At 48.0% G+C, this 27,737-nt stretch overlaps 1 protein-coding gene and 1 long non-coding RNA gene across 2 annotated transcripts; both read right to left on the reverse strand.

Annotated features, from left to right (window-relative positions):
• Positions 1–14,584: 14,584 nt before the first annotated feature.
• On the reverse strand, positions 14,585–17,390 carry LOC125713278 (uncharacterized). Its single transcript, XR_007383525.1, has 2 exons — positions 16,990–17,390; positions 14,585–16,614 (listed from the first exon to the last, which is right to left on the reverse strand). It is a non-coding gene; the product is annotated as an uncharacterized LOC125713278 (long non-coding RNA).
• Positions 17,391–19,544: 2,154 nt separating this feature from the next.
• On the reverse strand, positions 19,545–27,362 carry aar2 (AAR2 splicing factor). The gene is made up of 8 exons (XM_048984274.1): positions 26,501–27,362; positions 25,864–26,001; positions 25,383–25,439; positions 23,968–24,108; positions 22,940–23,813; positions 21,908–22,657; positions 20,864–21,093; positions 19,545–20,161 (listed from the first exon to the last, which is right to left on the reverse strand). Exons 6-8 carry the CDS (start codon positions 22,653–22,655, stop codon positions 19,994–19,996), a joined length of 1,146 nt encoding a protein of 381 aa, XP_048840231.1. The 5' UTR covers positions 22,656–22,657; positions 22,940–23,813; positions 23,968–24,108; positions 25,383–25,439; positions 25,864–26,001; positions 26,501–27,362; the 3' UTR covers positions 19,545–19,993.
• Positions 27,363–27,737: the final 375 nt, after the last annotated feature.

Genomic DNA, 27,737 nt, shown 5'->3' on the forward strand with positions numbered 1-27,737 from the left:
CTGTTTCACAGATCAAAGCCTTAAGAATTAGTAAAATTATTAAGCTGTCTCTACTAAGTGGTTGAGTGAAGCTCAACTCGGCAATAATAATAATATCGTGTAATAGTTTGCTCCATGCAGTTGTTTTTTTGAATGTTTCCTGATTAAAGCCCATCTGTCCTCATTAGACCCACAGTCCATTGGTCACAGCTGGGGCATTAGACATGCTGTTTGGGGAGAGAGTAGCCAGGCAAGTATCGAAGCTGTTCCCAGTGTGGGGGTGGGGGGTCTTCACTACACCCCGATCATTTGGCCAATCCCTGCCCAGTGCTTGCCACCGAAAGGCAGCCACTCCCCCCAGGAAAATCCCCAGAAAATACCTCATTTGATGTATTGTCCTGAAAAGACACGGATGTTATACATTTCCCACGTGAAAACGTGCAGTGGTATTACGTGTCCAGTGGTGTTACGTGTTCCAGTGGTGTTACGTGTTCCAGTGGTGTTATATATTCAGTGATATTACATGTTCAATGGTGTTACGTGTTCAGTGGTATTGCGTGTTCCATTGCCAGGCCGGACTTTGGATAACACCACCCACCGCGTGTACAAGATTCCGTAATGATCGCACTTTCAGAGGTACTGCAAACCTGTATCATGTTTCATGATCCCGTCCATCAGAATAGTTTGGTTAAACTCGCCGGCTTTGAGCAAACACAGTGTAGTGATGTCATAGAGACTAGGTGAACAGGCAGGTTTGGTATTTCCTGCATGATGGAGATGCTCTTGGGTTCAGTGGAAGCTAGAGGTCAGAAGACCAGTCTATGTGTCTGTAAAGGTACGATGAGTAACTGCTTCAGACCTTCAGACCTGCCCCTCAGGAGCATGTAGACCCTGTCAAGCCCACCCTGAACCCTAGGTATGACGTCTTTTGGAGAGTCTGTAGAGATTTTGGTTTAACATCAGTTTGTACTAACTAAACAGCTTAAACTGCTGTAACAGCCTACAGTGTCACGGCTCAGCCTGGAGGTCTTGGATAAGCCACATCAACGGAAGATCAAACATTACAGGAAATGACGTGATTTTCAGATAAGGCACTGAGCTGTTTTTGCGAAAAGTTTGGCTTTTCTGAGGGGCGAGCAGACCCACTGGCCTGAGGCGGGTCATTTACACAAAGGGTGGGGGGCCGAACACCGAACACTGGTTACTACTGTACAAAAACGCATGTCAGACTAGATCTTTTGCGGAGCTAGCCCATTTGGCTCGTAGAAAAAATGCTCTAAAAAAGTTCCACCCCGGCCTGTGACTTTAGGTTTGGGATCTCTTGGACTGCTTTATGGAGACATTGCCCCCGCCACACACACACACACACACACACACACACACACACACACACACACAAAACGCACACTCTTGAGAGTATCCCATCGGGGCCGTGATAATTGACCCCTCTGTTGACTGTTAGCTTAGCCGTCGCTATCACCAGCACACGGGCCATTCTCACCAAACAAAAGGCCCTCTCTCCCTCCTTTGCCACTGTCCTGCTTGAAAAGCGGCCTTTTCTGGATGGCTGACAACATCTGAGGCCCCGTGAGAAAGCAAGGAGAGCAGTGCAGGGGTGAGTCATTTCAATCAGCGCGTCGGATCCCTCGCCAGCGTTCGCTAGCAAGCTCTGAGGTTTCATTTGCCTGTCAAAAGTGATAAAGAAAAAAAACAATAAACGTCGAGGGGTTGGGCGCCGCCTGAGAGACAGATGGTTATTTTGCCGCTGTAGCTAGTTGTGGTCTCACAGAGTGGTGTTGGTCTCTGCCTCCGAGACGAAGGTCTAGAGTGAAGCTGGAGGAGGTTTAGGATCATTTTCAGAGTGATCTCTGTCAATTTAGCGTTGGCACCTTAAAACCTGCACAAAGAAAAATGAGTCTTTTCATAAAGCTGTAATTCAATGTAGCCGTTAGCGAATTACGTGTCGCATGTACTGAAGGTGATGGAAGAAGACAGCGTTGTTTTTATTTCAATCAGAGCTGCGGCGGCTCATTTGGACCCATTTGCGGGGAAATGGCGTCTGTCAGGAAATAGGAGTCTGTAACAGACAGACCGTGAGCACATGACAAGCGTGCGTTTTCGTACCGTGAAATAGCTACTAACACAACATCAACTGAAGGAAAGTCAAGCATATTATGAAATCTGAAGTTTAAATTGCAGGGTAATTTTTTTAACATATCTTGTCAGAAAAAGACATGTTAGGTTTCCTTATAGCTACAAAATAGAATCCGACAGTGTAGCCTCATATGACCAAAGGTTAGGGGTTCGAATCCTGGCTCTGTGTGTGGGGAAGGCTCACGTTCTGTCTGTGCTTGGAAGGGGGAGTTCTTCCCACAATCCAAAAAACCTGTGGGTAGGTGGATTTAACAAACATTAAATACTTCTAATAGATTACAGTGAATATGTGCCTAAATTACAGGGTCATACAGAGGTTTGTGGCATTTTAATTTTTGAGCTTGCGGCTCAGCAGGTTAGGACTCTGTGCTTGTAACCACAAGGTCATAGGTTCAAATCCCAAGTTCAGCAGAGTGATGCCACCATTGGGCCTTGATTAAGGCCCTTAACCTCCAGTTGCTCTAGTGACTGGCTAATTCTGCTTTTTCACATGTATGTAGCTTTTGATAAAACCATCTTCTAAATAAGTAAAATATACACATTTACAGTGACAGTTATCACTGTAAATACTGCTCAGGGGCCTGTAACCAGGATGTGTACCCCTCAGAAACTTCATCTGTTCCCCTTATAAATAGTCCTTTGGCTTTATTTTATAAAGTTACAAATTAATTACAGATTAGCTGACACAGGTCCTATGCCTGGCACCCTCACCCCGTGCATTGCCAGTTGCGGGGCGGTCTGGCTTACTTTCCCTTTCCCAAACAGTATAAATCTCCATTCTTCCATGGTAATCGGGCTCCAGCAAACAGTCCGGGTTTTACTGGAAGCGTAAAACACGTTCAAGGTGCGTGAGTCGCACACAGGCTTCGTGCACGAGGACCAAAACCCGTGTCTGTGAAGGACCGACGAGCACATATTGGCATAAGCAAAGCCAGAGGGTCCTCATAACTCCGGTTTACTCAGTTGTGTTCGGTCTCAGCAACGTGATTAGTTGTTCGGAGGAATAGCCTATTTGCCTTAACAAGCAGGTGTGGCTAATAAACTGCCAACTGAGCGCATGATCTGGCTCCTAGGAGACGATTAGTTTTTTTCTGACTAACTGCACTTTCTCAGGTGAATGTAAAAGATTGAGTCTCTGCGTAACTCATGGCAAACTTCACAATGCTGGCATTCCACCTACAATATGTTCTGTTCGGTCCAATTTGGGGCCAATACAGCACTGTGCTGGGATAATGGGATCAGGCAGGACATGATGACACATCTCAGGTCCAGATGGACGTGACCCAACAACTGAAGGAAAATCCAGGAAATCAACGGAGCTGTTTTTCCATCAGTTTTAAGGCCTTTTTCAAAAATTAAAACATCGATATGAAAACCAGCGGAAAATCTAGTGAGCCATCGCTTGTTAATGAGCTGCTGAGTGGTGCCGCTAACCCAAAAGTGCCCCCAGGCCAAAACACACACACACACACACACACACACACAAATATAGTGTGGGAGGAATGAGAGGAGACAAAGAGAGACTGGGATAAGTCACTGGATAGACAGATGACAAGGACAGAGAAGCTGGAGGTCCTTTGAGGATGTGGAGACCATCTGCACCTGACTTCAGATTTGGACATTCTCGTCACGAGCTTTCGACACTAAAGTTGGCCTCTCAGCCTTTTAGCTTTGCCACTCCAACCCCCCGCCCCCCAGTATTTGGTCTCTCCCCTTCTAGGAAACCCAGGCACCTATCATGGCCCATTAACTTTTAAGGGGGGGGGGGGGGGGGGGGGGGGCTGGCATCAGCACAGATGATTGTAAATCGGGTGCAGGACCTGGCTCTGTTAACCCCTGTTAACCCCCCTTAGGAGCCCCCCCACTGCTTTCTGCCCCATTCATTCAGCCACAGGTCATGTCACACTGCCGCTATGCCCCAGAACGGACGTCTCTCCTCACCCAGAGAGCCTGTTATCAGCCAGATTACAACATGACGTCTTCATTTCCATCCGAGAGCCCCACATTCATCAAACCACAGCCAGTCAGGTGATAGAAGAGTGTCCTTTCTGGAAAACTCTCTTCAGCCACTCTTATCTCCGACACACACCTTGGACTACAAAGACGTGGACTAAAGAAGGTGCCGGAAGACCGGCTGCTTTTAATTCGATTTTCAGTGTTTTTTTCCCACTGCCCAGTCATCATTGCACCAGGCGTCTATAGGGGCAAGTGGGGGCCATCAACAAAACTGACATTATTCAAAAAATCTTCACCAGCTCTCTGGAACTTTGACATCGCGAGCCACTTATATTTCCCACAATGCTTTGCAAGGAAACGCTGTAAACCTTATGAATGCTTATGGAGCCTTTCCAGCATGACATCTTGACCCCAATGTGTTACAGGGAAATTGTTCCTGCTTCTGCCCCCTCCCTCCTTCCCCAAGACTTGTACGCATCACTGAGCCTTTGAAATGCCCCCCCCCTTCCTGAAAATAATAGGAAAACTTCCATTGTCCAAATTCCGCAGGTCCCTGGGATTTTGTCATTAGGCTGTAAGCTTGCCAGCAAGCTTCCCTACAAAAAGAAACTAATGGTTTCCAAATGTGAGCCCCTCTCTTCAGGCCAAGCCTGTACCAGGAAGATAACAAAGAACGACGGAGTACCAATGATTCGACATGGCACCCAACCAGGTCTGGTAGAAAATAAGCTACACACTTCATATTACTCAATGACATCTAGAGAAGAGCTAAATATTGCCATATAGCGTCAAAGCCCCACTTATATCCCATAAGTTGACTTCAATTAAGCCCAAACATTCCTCTCTGTATGGATCCGTCGATATCCTTATAAAAACATCCTTTGCTGGGAATTCACAGAAATGTGGCCACCTTAAGGGGCTTATCTCTGGAGGGCCTTGGGGATTTGGGATGAAGAGTCACAAGAACATTAACCTATCAGCGCCCAGGAAATCAAGGGAGACAGGGGTCCAACCTCAGGGCATGGAAACCGCCGTGTGATCGGTTTTTAGCCCAGCCGCAACTAGCGACACAAACTCCTCCAAGACAGCAAGCCTATCCCACAATGCAATGTTCAACGACCACATCGGGCAGTCCAAGCGCGTGCAATTTCCTGCTCCTTTTCCTGGATTATTATCAATGTCCTGCTTCATTCCGCAAAATCCGGCGGCTTTGAGCTACTGATATTTAACGACTTAACGTTTATTTTATACACGTGTCACCGGGGCAAAGGCCGCACGGCAACCCCGTTAAAAGCAAACACAGCAAGCTGAGTCCCCAGCCGCAAGCGGACGTCGAAAAATCTCTGGTACGGGAGGCGGAGTGCGAGTTTCGCTAACGTCATTAAAATGGCTCGCAGCCACACAGGGGAGTGTGTTTTTTATACCACGCAGATGGTCAGATTTTCCCTCTTAAAAACAGGCCTCCATTTACTGTCCCGCAGCCACAGTTTAGTAACAGTTTACAGATGGACTTTGTCAATTAATTTAATTGGCGGCACAGCGATCGCTTTGCCTCAGCTGCTCAGGTAGTAAAGGCCAGATTCTGCAGGCAGCACATTCACTCCCCCCCCCCCCCCCAACAAACAGCATGGTGCCATGCCAGGACCCTGCTGTCTGCTAAGGCGAAGCATGCGACCACAACGCCCGCATTAATGGCCCGGTTGTCCTGAGTGTTTCGAAAAACCAGACCTGAAAATGCTATTTTTCTCATGCACCTCAGACCCCCACCCCCCCTGGTGACGTAAGTTGAAAAGGCCCCTCACAGATTCCTTTTTGAAAGAGTGGCTAAATTTATTTAGCCTCCTCTGGTCTCACCTCAATAGGGAGAAATTATGACTTAATGGAACGTTCCAGGGCTGAATATGGCCACCTTCTTGCACGTGAGCTTAAACACTGCCGGCATTCACAGACCTGCGCTTTGGGGGGATTGTTTCCAGGACTCAAGCCTTTGGGACCCTTTGAATTTGCTTGGGAGGGGGGTTACATGCCCCTCGCTTAATCTAAGCCCCTGCAGATTCAAGCCTCACTGAATTACTTACTGACTGTATGGCGCTAAAGGGTCAAGAGTTTGGTAGCAGCCCACATCCCTAAAAACACACTTCATGGAAACCCCAATGCTAAAGAGGCTCCCAGCCTTTTTTTTATCAGGGTCCCAGAGGCTGTAAGTTCTCTCATTTTCCCTCGGATACTCCAATCTGGCGCGGAATCCCTGTCCTGGCCCTCGCCACGCAGCGAGGCGGCCAGCAAGGGACCGGAACCCGCCAGGCAGTGAGGCGGCCAGCAAGGGACAGGAACCTGCCACGCAGTGAGGCGGCCAGCAAGGGACAGAATCCCGCCACGCAGTGAGGCGGCCAGCAAGGGACAGGAACCCGCCACGCAGTGAGGCGGCCAGCAAGGGACAGGAACCCGCCACGCAGTGAGGCGGCCAGCAAGGGACAGGAACCCGCCACGCAGTGAGGCGGCCAGCAGGGGACAGGATCCCGCCACGCAGCGAGGCGGCCAGCAGGGGACAGGATCCCGCCACGCAGAGAGGCGGCCAGTAGGGGACAGGATCCCGCCACGCAGAGAGGCGGCCAGTAGGGGACAGGATCCCGCCACGCAGCGAGGCGGCCAGTAGGGGACAGGATCCCGCCACGCAGCGAGGCGGCCAGTAGGGGACAGGATCCCGCCACGCAGCGAGGCGGCCAGTAGGGGACAGGATCCCGCCACGCAGCGAGGCGGCCAGTAGGGGACAGGATCCCGCCACACGTGCCTCGCTCTCTGTATTGTGTGGCACAGTTTCTCCAAACACGCCAGTCGTGGAATAAATGGTTTTGCTTCCCTCCTGCCCCCACCGAGAGCTTTGGGGTAAACAAAGGACACTTTTAATGGAAAAGTTCGGAAACAAGAGCCACATTTCTGAAAACCCAAACAAAACCGGCAGAAAAAATTTCAGACACTTATACACAGACCTGGAAATCTGAGTGTCATGTGATGTGGTTATCAAGCCCAAATTCTTCACAAGGGTGTTCATATGGACTCATCTGAACTCTTCAATTGTCCGTGTCAGAACTGCCGCTGTGAGCTTTGATCCCGGTCCTGTTGCCAGGCGACCCGCTCTGACCCCGATATTCCTGTCGTGGTGTACCCCATCTCTCTCGTTCTGTCGATTTTAAAGGATTGCAAAATGGCCCATGTGTCAAGTCCACGTGAGCTGAGCTTCAGAACCACAATGGAAAAAGTTGGTCCAGAAAGGAAGGGGGGGGGGGGGGGGGCGGCGGCGGCGGCGGCTTTAGAAATCAAACTGTAAAAAGGGAAGGGGGGTGGAACAATTACGAGACCCATGAGGAAGAAAGTCCCACAGCGGTCAAAAGAGAGCCAAAGGTTCTGAAAGAAGGATAATCATGTTGCGAAAACAAATGGATTTAGTTCAAGCTCAACGAACAAGACCAGGAACCTGGAGCTCAGTCAATGCATGACACAGTCGCCCGTCCACAGATGTGGCCATTTTGAGAAGCTGGCTCTTTGGTGTCCAGCGCCCGTGCCAGGCCGTAAACACCACCATCAGTCAGGCACGACCAACCGGAGGGCGTCTGTGCTGAAGTCACAGGGAGCCTGTCCGGCTGCTCAGCTGCTTGGCACTGTTGTAGAGCTTGGATTGAGGCTAAAACCCTGGGAATCTGAGAACCGGTGGCTGAGCCGGATCTGAACCGATCCTCGAGATTAATCTGGCAGTCACACAGCCGGAAACAGAGAGGAAGGAAGGGTGTCTTAGGAATTTCATCCCCTCGCATGGCTGACTTTTTTCCGCTATTGTGATCTTTTTGTGGGATCTTAACAGGCACGATGTAAATTTTGTGAAAACTCCAGAGTTCGTGTCCCACACGCATAACGCCAGGTGCCGACTGGCCATCGTGAAATTCAGAAATTTTCCCAGTGGGCCCTTCTTCCCCAACCCCAGCGATATATAGCAGGAGTATCCAACTTCTTGCTCGATCTGTTTCAAGGTCTATCAGAGGAGATGATTAATGGATAATGCTTCATTTCATTGCTGGCCAACCAGCTGATCAGGATCGGCAAAATATTCCACGGGGGTCCGCCCCAGGGCAACACCGAATCACAGTGCGGCACCTGTCACATGCCTGACCACATGCTCCGTGGAGAATTGCCAGTAGCGTCGAAGTTGTTCAAGCATTGATACAACGAGAACCGTAGATCATCTCCTGCATGCTTCAGGACCATAAAGTGTGAGACAGACCCTCCGTTGATTTTTTTGTGTTATATACATTTAAGGAAGGCCCAGTGTATTCATAGTCAGTGTTACACCAAATAAGGCTTTTGATGGCTCATTGAGATTCGGATGACAACCGGAAGCTGATGTTCGGGTATGCTGGATTGTTCAAGGTGAGCTACATCCTCTGAGGTGACGAGAGCTTGAGACTCACCTGGCTCAGGAACGTATACCGGAAATCTGTGGCCTTTGTTTGTTCGGTCAACTTATTTTTTCCACTTCTGCCCGTAATGAGAATCACATTCCCCAGGATTCCCCCGGAAGATCACAGAGTGGAGGGCTGTGGAGCAGAGCTGTGGTGTTACACATTCACAGGTCATATTTAGGTATGCAGGGCAGCACGGTCGCTCTGTGGGTACCACCGTCACCTCACACCTCTGGGGCTGGGAGTTCCAACCCTGCCCCTGCTCTCCTGCTCTGTGTGTGTGTGTGTCTGTCTGTCTGTGGGGGGGCTGCTTGGGTTTCCTCCTGTGTTCCAAACACAGACAATTAGGTCAGCCAGCATCTCTCAGCTATCCATTGTATGTGCCCTGCAAAATGTTAGCATCTCGTCCAACATGCACTCCAGCCTTGTGCCCTGAGCTTTCCGGGATAGGGTCCAGGCTCCGCTGTGACCATGACACGGATAACCAGTTAGAAGATGGATGGATCAATTATGGTGCTTCTCAGCCTTGTGCCTGCTTTTTCTCTCTTCCTCAATCTGCACACCCGAGCCAGGTAATCAAGGGCTTAATGTCCCTCTGGCTTATTGAGTCACACTCCCAGCAAAATGTGAACTGGCTTGGGGGGTGAAGGTGGGCGGTGGGCAATGACCGGGGTGAAAAATCAGCAATCTCACATTACCAAGGCATAGAATTGGAGTCCCAGAAAAGCTCAGGGCATCAAATTTCACACTGTACAAATTCTACAAAACCATCCATAGGTTTGCTGGATGTTCTTCCTAAGAGCTGCAGGGTAAGTACCAGGTGAAGGGTATGGTAGGGTAATGAGAGCAGGGATGCCTGTTGGGATCTGAATTAGCGGCACTTTGATCCAGAAGCCCTGCCCTAAACTGCCATGTCAGTGACATTTCAGGAGGAGCATCTATCATCTTCATCATTTATCATCTTCATTGTCTGTCATTTTCATCTGGCATAATTTCCAGAGTGTAGATCCAGATACACAAAGGGCATCCACAGTCATGGGACTCATTCCCACATCACACGTCAGCTGACAGCAGTACCGTTCACTTGGAAAACCGATCAAGTAATATTCTGCTTTCTAATTGCACTTATATGCTGGTCTGAATTCTTTTTCCGAGTCAAAATATCAGCCAATTAATTCTTCGGGCTGCCAAGGGAAAGTGAATCCAGATCCGATCAAAATGCGCTTGATCTTCACACTTATGGTTCAGACGCATTTTTTTCCCCCTTAACTTTTTATTTCCCCGTTTGTCGAAAAGGAAGAAAAAAAAACCGATACAAACACCAAGCAAGACCCGGCGACAAAGTTATGAGTCGTACCATTTCCACAAATTATGAATTTTGCTTGGCAATCCAAAGACACAAATCTAATGTCTTTAAACATGGGGCCAAATTTATACATGGCTGTCAAATGTGGATGTGGAAATAAGGTGAATTTGTAGCACTTAATAACGGGGATATGACAACATGATTCTTTACTCCATAAATAAGTTATTAGTTGGATGATTTGCTTACTTAGAGCTGCTGAGCAGGAAACTGGAGATGACTTATCATGGAAACACTACAGGGATGTTTTTTCTAATGCAGTAGGATCTGTCATCTGTGTAGTTCACTGGGAGGCGCTGCGAAAGGCGCCGGTCAGCACGTGTACGCAGTAGCCCTCTCAGCCCCCCATGTCATCGCTCTCAAATGGAGAGCTCAGGCCCGGGCTGCCCCATGATGAAGGTGTGGCATACTGATGATGCTGCACTCCTTCCTCGTTTCAAACCAGAACTGACAGGAACTCCTGGAAAGGGGGCGTGGCCAAAGTAAGGAGGGGTCCAGGGAGGACGCCAACAGACAATCCGGATGGACACTCGCATGGACCAGAACTGGCAGGAACTCCTGGAAAGGGGGCGTGGCCAAAGTAAGGGGGGTCCAGGGAGGACGCCAACAGACAATCCGGATGGACACTCGCATGAACCAGAACTGACAGGAACTCCTGGAAATGGGGCGTGGCCAAAGTAAGGGGGGTCCAGGGAGGACGCCAACAGACAATCCGGATGGACACTTGCATGAACCAGAACTGACAGGAACTCCTGGAAAGGGGGCGTGGCCAAAGTAAGGGGGGTCCAGGGAGGACACCAACAGACAATCCGGATGGACACTCGCACGGACCAGAACTGGCAGGAACTCCTGGAAAGGGGGCGTGGCCAAAGTAAGGGGGGTCCAGGGAGGACGCCAACAGACAATCCGGATGGACACTCGCACGGGCCAGAACTGGCAGGAACTCCTGGAAGGGGGGCGTGGCCAAAGTAAGGGGGGTCCAGGGAGGATGCCAACAGACAATCCAGATGGACACTCGCACGGACCAGAACTGGCAGGAACTCCTGGAAAGGGGGGCGTGGCCAAAGTAAGGGGGGGTCCAGGGAGGATGCCAACAGACAATCCAGATGGGCACTCACACGGACCAGAACTGGCAGGAACTCCTGGAAAGGGGGCGTGGCCAAAGTAAGGGGGGGTCCAGGGAGGATGCCAACAGACAATCCGGATGGACACTCGCATGAACCAGAACTGACAGGAACTCCTGGAAAGGGGGCATGGCCAGAGAAGTGGGGACCGTGGGAGAACACTGACAGGACACTCAGATGGTTGCTGTTATAATGTCACATGTGGCATGGAGGCATCACCTTGTGTCGAACAGAAGGAACACATGAGTTTCACCAAAGATGATACATTTGTTCTCCTCTGTGCCAGGAAAATGTGACACAGATCCCTCCTGTAACTAAGTCATATTTATCATCCCGTCCTGTTATATAATCAACCCGCCCCCCACCCCCCCCCAAAGTAACTGCAGATAATTTAGGCAATTATATTGCTTCATTAAACACAGCCCCACACTGTTTGATCTTAATAAGTATCAATGTAATTCATTCAACTTAATAAAAACAGTCTGATTTCATAACACACAGAATCGTATTGTTTTAGTCTTGATAAAGACCAGTGTAATTTATGATATCTCTATAACTGCAGTCTAATTTCACTATATCCAACATCTCCATAAATACTTAGCAAGCACCATAATTATAAGGTTCATGCCTCTGAAGACTCGATCTCTGAATCACACAGGGGACGCTGTGTTACCTCGTAGTCTTTTATCCAAGCTGGTGTTTGTTACATAAGAAGAGAGGGGACCCTCTAGAGTCCACGGTGAGGCCCTGCATCCAGCTTGGGAAATTCAGCCAAGACCGTTAGCCTCAAGGAGAATAAACAAATCAGACTCAATGTGCCCTTCACCACATACCATCGATGCTGCCACCAACCTGCAGGTGGCGCCAAATCGCAAATGTGCGCCACCGTGCGAAAGCGCATAAAAAATAATGGACGCGTTTAAAGCGGCGCACGAAGATGTAACACGGATGATCCACGATCCGTGAAGCGAGCAACATGAATGCCGTGTGTCATCGGGCAATAAAAACGGGAAATTGCTCTGCCATCTGGTCGTTTCCCTTTATTTTTATTGGCTGAGGACTTCACCTCTTATTTTTTAGTGGTGGGGGGAGGCCATGCCTCCCAATGGTAGTAAAGGGCTCCCCAAGCCGTAATTCTACATGCACCGTGAATGACCGGCCCGAGAGCCCAGCGCCGACACTCAGGACAGATACAGGAACCCGTGTCCGGTAGAGGTACAGTCTGGTCCACAGCCCCCCCCCCCCCCCCCCCCATCGCCGCAAGCCCATAACCATCTGCTGGATATCCAGTTTAAACATGTCTGAGATGTAGATTTAGGATGCGGTGAAGGGGGTAAAAAATATCCCACAAAGGCCGTACAGTAAATCTCAGGTCCCCGTGCTGCTACAGGACATCCCATCAACCTGCAGCTGCCAGCGAGTGGGAAAACTCACTACTGCCCATCACGCAGATTCAGATGCTCCTAGACAGCTCACCTGTGGCTCTCCTGTCTGCCCCTGCATGTGGACGGAGACCTCAAGGTGTCAAACGGGACCGGTGCTCAACATACTGACAACGACAACTGTCCTCCTAACTACTATTTGTTGCTGTAGAGAATGGTAGATTTAGATAGATGACGTGTGACTTTGGGCAGATGGTGCACATGCCATGTGTGTGTTTTGGGGCATGGAGAAGACGGGTCTTGATGAATCTACCGTTCACAGGTGCTTACCAAGACAAACAGGCCTAATTGGTTGGTCTTGGCCCCGCCCCTGTTCGGCATCTGTTTTAACCTTCCCTTTTGAAATGCCGCCTCAGTCATTCCCCGTTTTTTTTCTCCCGATGGCCCCCCCTTCACTTCTTTATTCCTCACCACGTTTCAGAATCAGATTCAGAAAGATCTTCATTAGCCGAGTCCTGCCCTGGTTTCAAGACGATTCACAGGTACAGTGTATGCACATGAAAACTGTACACATGCTTTATGCACTATACTGTGTACCTACAGTTAGAAACAGCAAAGGGATGGAATGAAAAATGAAATTAGATATACAGACAGCAGGTGCGGGATCAGCGAGTAGTAGAAGGATCTTGTGGCATATCATCGAGTAATGTGATCGTCTCATTTAAACGCTGGAATGAGACATAAGTGTCGTCACGCACAAAAATCACCACAGGTGGCGCTTGCGAGCAGAAGCTCATGTCCGTCGGATTAAGTGTCAGTGAGCGATTTTACGAGCCCGGTTGCCTTTGTTAGACAGAGCTCGCAAACCGACGGACCTGCTGCCCATTCCGTGACAAGCTGCCAGCTGTGGGACGGTGCGGGTGATTGTAAAGCCTGGAACCTTCCGTCTTCAACTCACAGCGCACTCGCCCAAATCCATCCTCATCCTCAAACAGAAAGCGACCTTCATCTTTTCCTCAGGGAGATTATGTTTGAAACCACTTCGCAGAAACGCCGCTTTTACACAAGAGGCTAACAGCCGGGGGGGGGGGGGGGGGGGGGGACTCTCCCTTATCCTATGGACATATCAGTAAGCATACCAAAGCTCTGTGAAACATCCCACCATATGGAAAAGACTCCAGCTGTCCATACCAAATACAGCTGTGCATTCTGCTGATTTTTGGAGAACAAAATGAACTCATCTGCGGAGACATACATTAATGTAGTTCCCGCTTTGATCGCAATCTGGCGCCACAGGCTTCAAACACATATTCCGCATGCATCAAAAGAAGGAAAAAAGATTCTGAGGTGTTCGAAAAAAAAAAAAATCAACTTTGAAGTATCCTGTTCCACGTTTGCGGCAGGGGGCGCGGGGTCGTGAACGGCGATCGGGGTGGCTGGATGTATAGGGAGTTACGGGCAGGTACACCCCGCGTGCACATGTGCAGCTGGGACGCGTCCACCGTAACGCATTTTTCATGCTGCAGCCAAGCTAAATTATATAAAAGAGTGAGGGGGCTCGCTGCGGAATCGCTCAGGGCCCAGGGAGAGGAGATTAGTTTCATTATAAATCTTTAAGGATAATTAGGAAGTGGAAAGAATCCAAGAAAATGGTCAATGTGAATCCGTTCCTTGAGAATTCCAGGTCGAAAACAAATTGAGGAAAACGTGACTATTGATAAATAAATTCCTGTTCAGACGGGATACTGACCCAGACGGAGCCATCTGTCGAACACAAAAACGACAGTCGTCCTTGTCCACCAGCTCGTTCGTGTGAAACCCAGCCCTCACCTCCTGGCCCCCCAAACGAGGCCCATAATCTTCCACTGTTTGTTTTCATAACTGCTGAGATTTAGGGGTGCAGTTTCATACCTTCCTCCAGGGGGCAGACACACGCCACAAAATTTCGCCGTTAAGCAGAAGCTTGTCAGCTCTGTGACAGTATTGAGATTCACCGTATGATTAAGATCGCAAAGACCGTACTTGTGGTCTTGGCAAAACTGGTCTTATTAACCAACCTTCCAAGAACGTTCTCACAAGATCAAGAGGACAGACAACGCACCAATTTTGTATTGAGACAGATGTATACTTGCTGTTCCAATATACCATACCCCAGGCTAATTACCCTAGCCATAATTTTTAACATATTTAATAAATGACACATAATCAAAAATGTCCAGTCTATGACTACTTATTCCTGGTATGATTACTTGTCCTTTTCTCACAAATAAAGTTTACACTTAAAATATTCATATTTATCGCAGTTCTACACAAACACTATACGCAGATGTTAAACATTCCAGTCTCACGAGCCAAAAAAGTGAAAAACTGCTGGAAAACAGTATCTGACAGAAACTATGGAAACGTTACTCTGATCAAGGTAACTCTGATCAAGGTAACTCTGATTAAGGTAACTCTGATATCATTATGGGTCGGGCTTTCTTCCTCCCCCATCGCGACAGCACACAGTGAATCATGGGATTGTTCTGATTTGGCAAAGATGTGCCCAAAGCATCCTTGATATTTGGGGTGGAGCAAGATCAACATCTGGGGATTTTTACCGTCCTCTGTACTCCTGTAGTACAGTGGCTTAGTATTGAGATTCAGCCACGGTTTCTGTGTGAGTGAAAACATTTGTGTGTGTAAACATTTCAACTCTGAGGAAATAATGCTTCTGTGTAGCACTCGGGCATCTCCGTGGTGCCCAAGGCTTAGGGGGCCCCCTGTTAGGCACAAACACTCATTACAGTGAAGTAACTTTTTGAGTGGAACCCCGGGTCAACAAACCTGCCTTGGCTTGTGTCACATGACAGGTCACATGACGGGTGACATACGTCTCCCGCACCAGGCTGCCAGTTGTCAAACCTCGGCCAGGGAGAGCAAACCGGCACCCTGCTTAGAACGCAGCCCCAAGGAAACGACACTGCAGCCTTTTCAGTCTTAATGTCATTAGTCAGCTTAGAAAGTTTCCTCCTTTGCTATAGTAAAGGCCTTGTGCCATTTAGGATGCTCTAGTTGAGTATTGTGGACGTCTTCACATCTTCTTTGCACTGCATCTTTGCACTGCATCTTTGCACTGCATCTTTCTTTTGTACCGTGTTTATTTGTCCGCACTTCATGTTCCTCGCCACCGTATGCAGCAGAATTTCCTCCTGGCATCAACAAGTTCATCTTATTTCATCTTACAAGAACATCATTTGGCTGCCTGTCCGGGCACCTTTCGCTCTACCGTCGGGCTGAAAGAGCGTGCTGGCGAGTGCTGACGCAGGGAGCTCGTCCACCGGTACGGATTCCAACGGATTTCCTTTGGAGCTCGGCTCCTTGAATAGAAAACGTGGAGGGAGGCCTCTAAGTCACCCCTCAGATCCAAAGAGCCAGAGAAATGGCAAAAGGAAACGCTATGGGCATTTTTCATATTTTAAAAAGCTCGCTTGGGACTGGCTGCCTTCAAAACAAGGTAAATTGCAATCGGCAACCTTTTCTCTTACTGCGGAAATGGGCCTCACTTTCGTACCCCAAGGAAATTCCTGGACTTCTGGCACAAAGAGCAATGATCCTCCTAAAGCATCAACCAGACTGAAAGAAAAACAGTGGCAAGTTTAAAAAAAGAGAGAGAATCTCCTCCCTTCAGATAAGACCTTTCAACGACTATAAGTCAGTCCTATACTGGCCCTCGCTGTCTGTAAAGCCGAAAGGCAGCCCGCTCACATGGTCAGTGAGCCAGTGTTACTAAGTGGGAGTCCAGCTGATCACAGGCAGGAGCAGGTCTGTTATTTTTCGGGAAATACACTCAAAAAGTCACTCCCGCCCTCGCTAGTGTAGTGACTGTTTGTGGCCAACAGGGGGCCCCCTACAAATGCATAGTTTGAGATCTCTTACTGGGTCGACCATTACGGGACACGCTTTGTGTCACCACACCCAGACACTAAAAGCAAAGGAGAAGGAGGGGTCACCCAAGTTGAGCCCCTCACCTGACCCGCACATGGGAACCGCACTTTTTCATGAAAAGACACAAACGGAGGAGGCGTGGGGGGGGGGGGTTAATAAAATCCAGCTCTTCCAGTCCTCAGATCTTTTCATCCTCAGCAGGGTCTGCCAGAGTTTAGGGGGGTCCCTGCCAAACACAACAGCAGCCAGCGTGGGGAACAGTGCAGCCCTCATACCTGAGAGGGTGGAAGGGGGTGGAGTCAAGAGGTCAGAGGTCACCGGTCACCACTTCCTGTGAGCATTCACACCATCATCATACTGGAGCAATTAACATAAGGGAGGAAAATTCCAACATAATTACAAGATAAATGTTAATATTTATAGTTTGGGGTCGTCAAGAGACAGATCCAACACTCTTCTCCTGACGTCAGTACTTCCATAAGGGAGCAGTTTTTGCGTATCTTATAAATATATGTCTATATGATTGACCTCGTGACCCTGACTAGGATGAAAGGATGGATGGATGGATTTCAACTGCAAAGAAAGCAGGTATCACGAAGCAGCTCAGGACCATCACTGTGCCCCTACACCCCCGCACCCCAGTTACTCACAGCTGTGTTTGCCAGCAGTAGTAGGAGGAGGAGTGGACGTCGTTGCTCGGGTGCAACGCTGCAGTATCACCTCAACATGCCGCCCCACAAATCCTGCCTGCATGCTGGGTTCCATCTGTCGTACAGCATGTTAAACACTATAGCACTGATTCAGAGCCTTTAAAAAAAAACCATAACTGTATCCTACACAGCACTCAGCCGACCGATTAAATCTAAACACTGACCGACTTCCTGGTTCAGCTGGCTGGGGGGCGTCGGCACGCTTCACGAACCCAGTTAACACCACGTGGAGGACCGGACCCCCACCCAGAAGTCTGACCCTGAATCAGAGGAGCGGGGCAGTGCTGAGAGACGGGCCTGCGGGAGATGGAGGCCAGAGGGCAGGCTGCTGGTTAGCACGATCTGGGGGGGGGGGGGGGGGGGGGGGGTTTGGGAAGGCCCCATCAAAGTGGGTGGGGGGGGCAGCAACACCCCAGTTCAGGCCCTGAAGCTGTAAGGAAGAACCCTCCCCCCCATCCCTGCACACAGCTGCGTCCTGCGCTGAATGTTTAGACGCTTATTCCAACGTCCCAGACACACCCATCAAGGGGGGGGGGGCTGCTACCGTTTACCTGCAGCCGTGATCTGAAGTGAGAGTGGTGGGCAGCATTCGGCATCACTAGACCGTTTGGGTGGTGGCTACAAGACATGGTATACCCAAGCTGCCCACCAAAGGGTGAGGAGAACACAGTCGCCCGCTCGGGCAGCCCGAAGGGTGTGTGTCAGCTGAGGGCTCCAACACGCTTTCATGTGGCTTTGTGACGACCCGCGAGGGCCACGGTCTCAAGCTGCCCGGGTGTGGGCCAGAAACCGTGCTGGCTCATGCAGCCAAGATCCAGCCCATTTAGCACATTAAACACCATCTCTGTGCTCTTTCCAGAACTGCTGATCCGACAGAGGGGGGCAGGGAACCTGGAGCCCATGCCAGGAAAGAGAGAGACACAAGCAGGGGGCACTCACAGCACAAGCACAAGGTAAATGCATTTGGACCATGATGGGAAGGAGATTCAAACCCACAACCTCCTCATCCAGTTGTGCTTCACCTCAAATAGCAGACCACCAGGCTCACTGACACCCTTCTGGGGAGATCTCAGCGGTCAGTACTCACGGCACACACCCTCAACGGCACCGTCACTAATTGGGCCATTGAGGTCAGAACCAAAGATTAATACGCTGTGTGTTCCCTGGAGGGTGAAACCCCAAAACTTTTCCTGCGGAGCGGTCACGCTTGTCTTCATTAGAATCGGCATTACAAACCGCCCCTAGCAGAACATCGTCAGATAAGCCTGTCCTTCAGGGCCGGGTCAGGCTGCCCCCCAGATGGCAGGAGACTTGCACCCACTCAGGCTGTCGACTCTGTGGAGCCTTTCCGCAAGCACACACACACGCGCACGCAGCTTGTACGTGTGAACAAACAGACGTTATGGTTTAAAGAGCATTCCCGTACACACACAGCTTGCGCCGGAGACCTGTCAGATGTAGTGACCTAATGAGGTTGTCTGATCCACTATTGTGCCAGCCTGCTGCACTAATTAAAACCAGCAGGGGGCGGTCAGTGACGGCAAATGCTCACAGACCAACAAACACGTCCAATTTAGGGTTTTAGCTTGGGGGGGGGGGTTTACGACCCCATCACAGTGGTAGCCTCAATTCTTCAAGGGTCCCTGTACAGACACATTCCAGGATTTAAACAAATCATCACTCTGGTCAAAAGGGCAGGATCTACCCACGGCAGCAGGGCAAGGGTAAGCTCTGTTTCCAGTAATCAGCGAGTCCGGCAACGAAAAGATCCCCTCCTTCCTATGGAGACTTGGACACAGTTAGAAAAATTGGGATATCAATCTGCCCCTAACCCTTCACACAAAATACCACACTGTTCCCCTCACACAATCCTCACGGGACAGAAAGTCACTGTTTGACTCCCGCCCCCCCCTTCCCTGGCATCAAAAGCCACTTTACATGGGTCTACAGACCAGAGTGACATACACCCACTAAACAAGGAACACAAAGCCAGCCCCCCCACCCATAATAAACAGTGGGGCATCGCTGAATCATTCTGATTTGAAAAGCGACATTCATTCATCAGAGCCGTGACTGCAAAACCGGGATCAATAGGCCTGACGGCCGCCGCATCTCGAACTCCAGCTACGGTGATCAATCACGCAGAAGCTAAAAGGTAACAAGGGGGACACAAACAATGGAGAGGCGAGCGAATAAAAACTAAAATAAGAGCAGTGTTCTCAACGCAGCAGATTCATCACAGCTGTCTTCCTTTACCTCGTTATGCAACAAATTTGTTTTGCATAAAGTCAGAGTCCGACGCATCCACAGCAGTTTTACCCACGCTTATTAATTTATCAGATTTACACAGAGAGGAGCCTCAAATCACACGAAACTCAGTCTGCCACTCAGAGGACACTTCCATAATGCAAGAAATCAATCCATCCATCCATCCATCCATCACATGGCACAAGGCACAAGCTGGGATACCAATCCGTCACAGGACACACAAATACTAACTTACCAAATATTTTATTCAAAGTCTGATCAGAAGTTAAGGAGCAGAGATATATGAATTCAGTGTTACTTTTAAGTATTAAAACTTATACAATCTGATTGCAGAGCCAGTGAGGCCTGCACATGCTCACTGCATGAGTCTTTGCTTTCTGGTTGCTTATCAGAAATACCATAAGTGCTGTAAAAGCGTCTAACTGTTGCACATTGTTGAACATGGCGGTTGCATGACCCTGTGGGTGAAAATGCGTCACGGTCTGTTGGAGTTCCCTGGAAAAGACCCAGAAGTTTCCAGTAAGGAAGCAAAGTCAGAGGGGAATTCCTATCAGGCTGCATGGACCGCGCACTGCAGGCGTGCCGCACCCTCCACCCTCGCCAGTGCTACTCTGGAATGTGGGATGCTCCTAGGCCTCCTGTTCCTGTCACGGCCGCTGCCGACGGACGGCTGGACTCAGTCCAAGACGACCCCTTCAGGCAGCTCCACCACCACCGGGGCGCAGTCCTCAAGGTCCACATCGAAATCCCACCGGAACTTTTTGGTCAGGTGGGCCTTGAAGCCCTCCGCCCGCTTCCGGAGCACGGCGTCCACCTCGGGGCCGCTGGTGAACTGGAAGAAGTCCTGCCGGGACAGAGAGAGCGGAAGGAAAGACGCAGAAAACCAGCGTGACTCCAAATCCGTGACTCCAAAAAACTCTAGACTGTTATTATGGAAACCTAAAGAAAAGCTTTAACTGTTCAAGCTATTTACGTTAAAATGTAATGCTCGTCTTACCTTAATTACTACTGTTCATTTCACAAAAATATTTAGTCACAGGTTAGATTGACCAAACAACACATTGTACTGCTTTTATGATTTGACTGATGTCGCATCTCATTTCAGACCAGGACAGCTGATTCCCCACAAGGCACCTGGTCAGATGGGGTCCAGCTCACTCACAAAGATTTGCCAAACAAAGTCTGTTCATCAAAAAAGCGAACTGCCAATCACCATAACAGAAAAACAGCCTTCATAAAAGGAAAATCAAAACTGATATTTCCTACATCCCAGCGTCGTTTCCGGAGAAGCCATAAATACATCAATCAGTTTACAGAACGACCGCATAAATGCACTCGTTCACAGCTACTGCCATTAAAACACACACATTTAAATATAAATGCAAAAAGCTTCTTATAGAGACATTACATGACATATGTTGAACGTTTAACAGTAAATTTGTTGCATCTCCTCTGTCCTGCCCGACAGGTATTTTATATACAATAAACAGTTTAATACTTTATGTTTTTTATATTTATATAAATATGACAAACACTGGGTCTGTACCTGCAGTGTGCTGGTCAGGAAGTTCTGCTGCGACACGATGTCCACGAAGAAGTCGGGCGGGATCTCGGCCAGCTGGCGGTACAGCACGGCGATGAGGCCCAGGTACAGGGGGCTGCGAGCCCGCACTGCCTCCTCCGAGCGACACAGAAGAGCCACCAGCCGCTTCCAGTGCTCAAAGGCCTCATAGGCGTTACCGATGATGAAGCAGACAAAGGCGAACTGCAGCTCGCCTGCGGGACGAGGACAGGGGGACAGGCGGCGGGGGGGTTACCGATACTGTGCACTGACATTACCGGAGAATATCAGGGTTGCCAACTCTCACGTGACACTCACGCAAGTAATCTTATGGCAACTACATATTACTCTATTATAAATTAACAACACTGAAAGTGTCAGGGTAGTTTTCAAACCTTACAGACTATTTAGACGGTAATAAAACTCATGCCACTCAGGTGACCAAAGTTGGCAACCCTAGAATATCCCATATCGGTGACAATGTATTGGTTTTACACTTGCTTTAAAAAAAAAGATAATACATGTAAAATGGCATGAAAAATGGGTGTTTGTTCGTGTCACAGCAAATTGCACGGTATATTCTCAACGGCAGATTGAGACCGGAGAAGAAAATGCGTTAATCGTAGAATTAATGGTGCTCATTAAACACAACACACTCTGTGTTTTAATTAAAAGCAATTAAAAAATTTAAATTTAGCGAGTAATTAAAACATTTGAGATTCATTCATCCGCTAAGTACATTGATTTAAACCTAAATCAAAGGATCGATGCGCTATAATTTACTCCATCCATGAAAATGAACCTTTTTACCGAAGCGGTGTATTACTGTAACCAGAAATTACCTGGTACGTAATGAGTTAAACGAGCAGCACGAACTGGGTTTGAGCCATAATCGGTCTCTGTGCAAAACGGCAGCACATGTAGGAAACTAGGATCTGCGGTACCTGCAGTCAAACGAAAAGGGCCCCATAAAATACATAACGCATTTGCAGCGCCGCCGTTAGGGCGCCCTCTGCCGACGGGGCTCACCCAGGACATGCAGGGGGTTATCTTTGTAGTTGGCCTCTAGTAGGCGCTCTAGCGCGTAGCTGCAGTCCATGCTAAACTGCGTAATCTGTGCCGGCGTGGCCCCCGGCGGGTACGTCTGCTTGGGGATGTGGGAGAAACGCAGCTCTGTGCCGGCCTGTTGCTTCATCCGGGGGAGCCGGTCCAGGCCCTCCTGCATGCTCTGGCACTCGGTGTCGTTGCGGGGCAGGTTATGCTCCTCCCGGTCCTTGGTGAGCGGGAGCCGCAGCTCCGGCACCACGTCACTGAAGGAGCAGACTCTGCCGCTGAGGGGCTGCAGGCCGCTGGCCACCTCGAAGGTCAGCCGGTCGGTCAGGGAGACCCACTTGCGCATGATCTCGTACGGGTATGGCCCCAGGAAGGGGTCCAGGTCCCGCAGGCCGGCCGCAACACGCCCCATCTCCTCCTCGTCGTCGGAAAACTTAAGGTCCTCCTCCTTGGCGTCCCAGTGGGCCAGCAGGACCTGACGAGGCTGCAGTGACAGGAAGAGCCCCATGCGAGGGCCTGTCTCTCCATCCTTCCAAACCGAGCTGTAGTGCAGGAAGTGGAGCCCGGGAGGGATCATCTTGACCCCTCGGAAACGCGGGCCGACCTGCCAGCTCTTGTAGTCGATGCCCAGCTCGGTGCCTTCGGGTACCCCCAGCAGCACCAGCGTGGCTCCTTCCTCAAACAACCGTCTTGCTAACTCCGGGTCCATGTCCCCCTCTGCCATGACTAACGATAAAGAACAGCGTTAAAGCCGCCAGCGTTTATCTACATACGGAAACACATGCTGCGGTGTTGCTCCTATTATCCCCCTTGTCCTTTTTCTCTCGATAGGGCACAATTTCACGAACTGCTGCTCTCAGACGAAGCGGATTTCTGTGGCGATTTACACGCCAACTAGACGGTTTTAAAAACACCGCAAAGCTGCCTATGCGTTTTAAAATATGCTACCAACATTTTGGGGGGGAAATACCGAACGCAAACATAATAAAAAAGGTTAAATCATCTTACCTTTGCTTCGTTGTAACACACCCTTAACTACGCGTTTCTGTTTATAGGTCCGTCTTTAATTTTTGTCCCCTATAAGAGGCAGACAACACCCAGCGTAGATTGGTTCCGAGCAGTCTGCAATACGGCTTCCTTTCCTAGGTTCAATATTATCTTCAAATTTCTTATTTTAGTTTAATCGCATGATTAATAAAGCACATTCTCCTTAGATGTTAATTGTTTATATAGCTTTTAAAATATATTTGCTTACATCAACAGGATGCCACTTTAAACATGTACTCTCAATGTTTGTAACAAAAATATGCACTACACAGTATTGTTTTAATACACATCAACTCTACCCGATATTTTAAACTCACTTTATATATTATTAATCTTCATATTATATATTATGTTATATACTGGTTAATAGACTGAATATAATGTGTTTCCACTAGAACAAATCTCACATGTTTGTTTTAGTTCAATACAAGATATTTACCCAACTGTTACACACATTAAATATACTTATTGAATTATTTGCTTAGAGTGATCTGTACAACATTAATGTTCACATACATTCATATATTGTGTGTACATTCAAACAATTCCTCTACGGTTGCTATGACAATCAAATGCACTGGATATATAGAAAATAGTACATTTATTTATAGATGTTAGTTAGGTGACCCTCTTCTTAGCTAAAGAACTGGAGAAGGAGAGCATCTGGAGCATTCAGATGGCTGGTCCTTCATGCTCTCCTCTTTGGCTTTGGCACATACACAGCCTGCAGCTTCTGCCAGCAGAGGACCAAACTCTCAATGATCTTCTTCTTCTTCTTCTTCTTCTTTTTCCTCTTCGGGCCCATCCTGCAAATTTCACGCTTTGATCTTTTCACCTGCACCAAAATAGACAAAGAAAAAAAAAGACTGTTCATTAGATAACCTGACATTTCGAGGCGTAGTTTGGTCAGAGAGCAGCAAGCATCCGACGGTATGCGGCCTGACCGATATTTGCACAGGCCCGTATTCTGAAGCATGTGTGAGTCTCACCAGATCAGCCTGTTTGCAGTTCTCTCTTAATAACTGCTCCATTTTCTCCACCACCTTCCCGACTTCCTGCTTTTCCCTTCGTTTACTTTGGCACTTGAACAGCTGCGTCATGCCGTAGATCGACCGTAAGATGTGCTGCACCTACAGAACAGACATGTCGACATGCATGACTGGGCCCTCTGCTAAGTGTCTCGTTAGTCCACCGCTGCAGCATTTTGCAGTGTGAGAAGCTGGTAACCAAGGGGGAGAATCAGAAGGTTGCCAGTTCATATCTAATGGTCAGCAAAGTGATGTCACTGTCATGCCCTTAACACCGATCGCTCCTGAGACACCATCTGACTCCACTTTCTCAACTGTACATTGCCTTAGATAAAAATGTCTGCTAAGTAAATAGATGTAAATATAGCGATGGGAAAATTCAATATAAAACAGGGTAGACGGTTGCTTCAGGTGTCATGCTGCTGCCGATGAGGCCACAAGCAGAGGATCAGTGCCTCTACAATGACTGCTTTGGTACGGTGACATTAAAATTGATCCCTGTACTGGGAGTTGTGCAGGAAGAACTTCTGTACAATGTGATTCATCCACTCGTGGGAGTTTTACTTACGCAAAATTGTTCTGAGGGCAGAATGAAAAATGATTATTTCAGAGCGATGATCAATCAGATTGTACAGGAGGTGGGTCCAAGCAACTAGAGGAGGCTGGACCAAGACATCTGATTGGTTGGTCCCACATCCTCCGCAATCTGATTGGTTAGCTCTCAGAACCAATAATTTTTCCTTCTGCCCTCAGAACATTTTTATGTAAGTAAAACTCCCGTGAGCAATTCATCCATACAATGGGTCGGGATCCCAAACAGTGTGCACCCAGTCCTGCGTCCTACATTATTTAGCATAGGATTCATGGCCACCCTTACACTTACTGGACAGGTGGCCATGGAAGAACAAACCAGTCCATTATATGTAATTACCTAGCATTATTTTGATCAGGGAGTGTACCATTTTAGCAAAAGCTTTGAGTGATTGATTTGGTAAACTGGCCGCACATCTGAAGAGATTCATCCAAACCAGCTACCTGATCAAGTTTCAGCCTGTCATGGTCATTGCCTAATCATTTCTCATCAGTGTCACCTATCTGCCATCCTTGGTGGTGAATCTTTATTTATTTATTTATTTATTTATTTATTTATTTATTTATTTATTTGTGGTTCCGGAGTTCTGACTCTTCCTACGGCTGAGTGAAACCACAGGTTTAAATTCAGAAGCAAAAAAAAGCTCCCCTTAAAATCTCCTACGCCCATTTACCACAGCATTGTCGGGCTGTCGTTGTTTTTAGCTTTATGCTGGTTTTCCCGGTATGTCAGCCGTACGCGAAGGTCGATCTAGACCATAAACATAAGCACATAGACCCATTACCTTTGCTGAAGGACATCGGTCCTTTTCTTTGGATGTAGTGTAAATGCTGGTCAGATTCTAGTGGACAAATACAAATTCAATTTTAGTAATGTTAAATAACCAAAGTAACCTTGATTTACATTTAGGACACTTATCTTAGATCTTTTTTCAAGACAATGTCTGTCGGTAACCCAGAAGAGGGCAGTACAACACAGATTCAAAGTGAAAAACACCGAAACTACAATTAGCTTTTATGTAACATATTCCGACTGCAAAACGTTTGAGTGAAATTCTATGTGACGTCAATAAACAAAATACCTTAATTTATACTCAGTCCTAAGAATATTCCGTTCCCTTAATGTCTTTGAATTTAGTAACGGCTAAACGTCTTATCCATTATCGTGACGTAAACAAAAAGAGCTTATACTATTAAATTGAAATGGATTTAACACCCCATTTCATCTTCAGTTACTCATTATTGGACTCGATGGGCCGCACATACCAGGTTCTGCAGCTCAATGAGAATCAGCGCTTTGTAGGCGCTGAGTATCTCTGAGTAGTTACACTTGCATCTGCTGTAGGTTATGCCCCCAATGAGTAATGTTACTACAAAGATACAGAGCACGGGCCTGGCGACGCACTGGAAGGCGAAATGAATGAGGGAGACAATGAATGAACGAGCAAAGTCAAACAGACGTTCAAACAGCGCATATGCATGGGCCATATATACATATGCTTGCAATTTTATACATAAAACAAAAAACATGTAAAAATAATACAACTGAATACATTATGCAGTGACAATTAAGACATTAATATATTGCAATCACACCATTATTTAGTGTAATATGTGAACGCGCTTTGCTAAGAATTTAGCATGGAAATACTCAAGCAATTGAATCTGATTTTAAAAGTTAAAAGAAAAGATATATATATATAGCACGAATTGCAGTCATTTCTGTCACGCATTTCACAGCAGTCTGTGTTGTCCTGTGACTGATGGCTGCATAATCACCGGATTTTCCTAAAAGCTCATTTAATCCTTCTCTGCGATTCATCAGTACTTGTTTAAAAACACAAACACATATTCCAACACAATAAGAACTAGAAGCTAGATTAAAGTTGTATATCTTACCCACCATTTATCATTGTTTATTGGGTGATCTTCAGGTATCCCATTCTGTGCAAGACCCCCATAGAAGGGTGGCTGGGGTACGACAGCATGTCTCAGACTCTCGTTTTACAAGACAATATCAAAGCCCGTCCTCAGACACGGCATGTATTTTTTAATGCTTTTTACTTCTAAAGTCGGCGAATCGGCGGACAAACTCGCACTGTGCGGACCTTCCTTCTTGCAGCATTGCCAAACGGTATTCAGCTTCTCTGATTACCCTCCCCGTCACGGAGTTTAGGGTTTCGCCAAACTCGAGTCTGATCAAGTCCGCAAAACTTCCGCGATCAATAACGACGCTCCCAGGAGCTCGGTCACAGCAGGAGGGGAAAACATTAAGAGGCTGCCAGGAAACTATAGCAGTGGCACCAGTCTACTTAACTACATGCATCAAAGTCACTCAAAGAAGGGTTGTCTGTTCCTAGAAATCACATGCAGAACGAGAAATACAGCCTGAAAAAATAATCTGCTTGTTTCAGTCAGTCAGACTGAAAATCACGTTGTTGATATTAAGCTTGTCGGTAGTCCGTTTACGTTCTTGCGCATTTCGGGTATATAAAACAGTATTATTTGCCGGAGAAGCACATTTGTCGACACAGGAAGAACCTCTTCTCATTTCGACGCGTAAGCTGCGACATTCTCTCGGTTATCGAGGTCTTAGGTCGTTAGTGTGATTTTCTACCCCTTTATGTGGGAACCCTGCCTGGTGTAAAGCCACTTAAAGCAGTTAACGCCTCTTCAGCTTGTTAGCTAACTGTAGCTTTTAGAGACGCTGATCCTTATCAAATCATCAGCCAGCCTGCCAGACCTAACAATGCAGCAAGCAAGATACTAGCTTTTAAGGCCAGATGTTGGGAGAGCTGACCTTTCCTATCTAGCCTTGCTATTTATAAGCACAATAGGGGCAGAGCGACAATAATAATTGCTGACACGCAAGATTATGAGACTCCAGATATAATACATGACAAAAACAATTCACAGATGTAGAAGTGGAACTTTAGGTCACCCAGTCCAGTAGATTGTCTCAAATGCTGTAGCCCTGCCTTCAGAGGGGATGTGCATGGACTAGACCAGGGGTGGCCAATCTTATCCGCAAAGGGCCGGTGTGTATGCAGGCTTTCGGGATAACCTTTAGGTCAGCTGCTCAAACTAAACGAGTATGCGATTTTGGACGTACCTTATCTCTGGGTGTGAGGATATGACAT

Source organism: Brienomyrus brachyistius, chromosome 18 (assembly GCF_023856365.1).
Source record: "Brienomyrus brachyistius isolate T26 chromosome 18, BBRACH_0.4, whole genome shotgun sequence".
NCBI classification, from domain to species: domain Eukaryota; kingdom Metazoa; phylum Chordata; class Actinopteri; order Osteoglossiformes; family Mormyridae; genus Brienomyrus; species Brienomyrus brachyistius.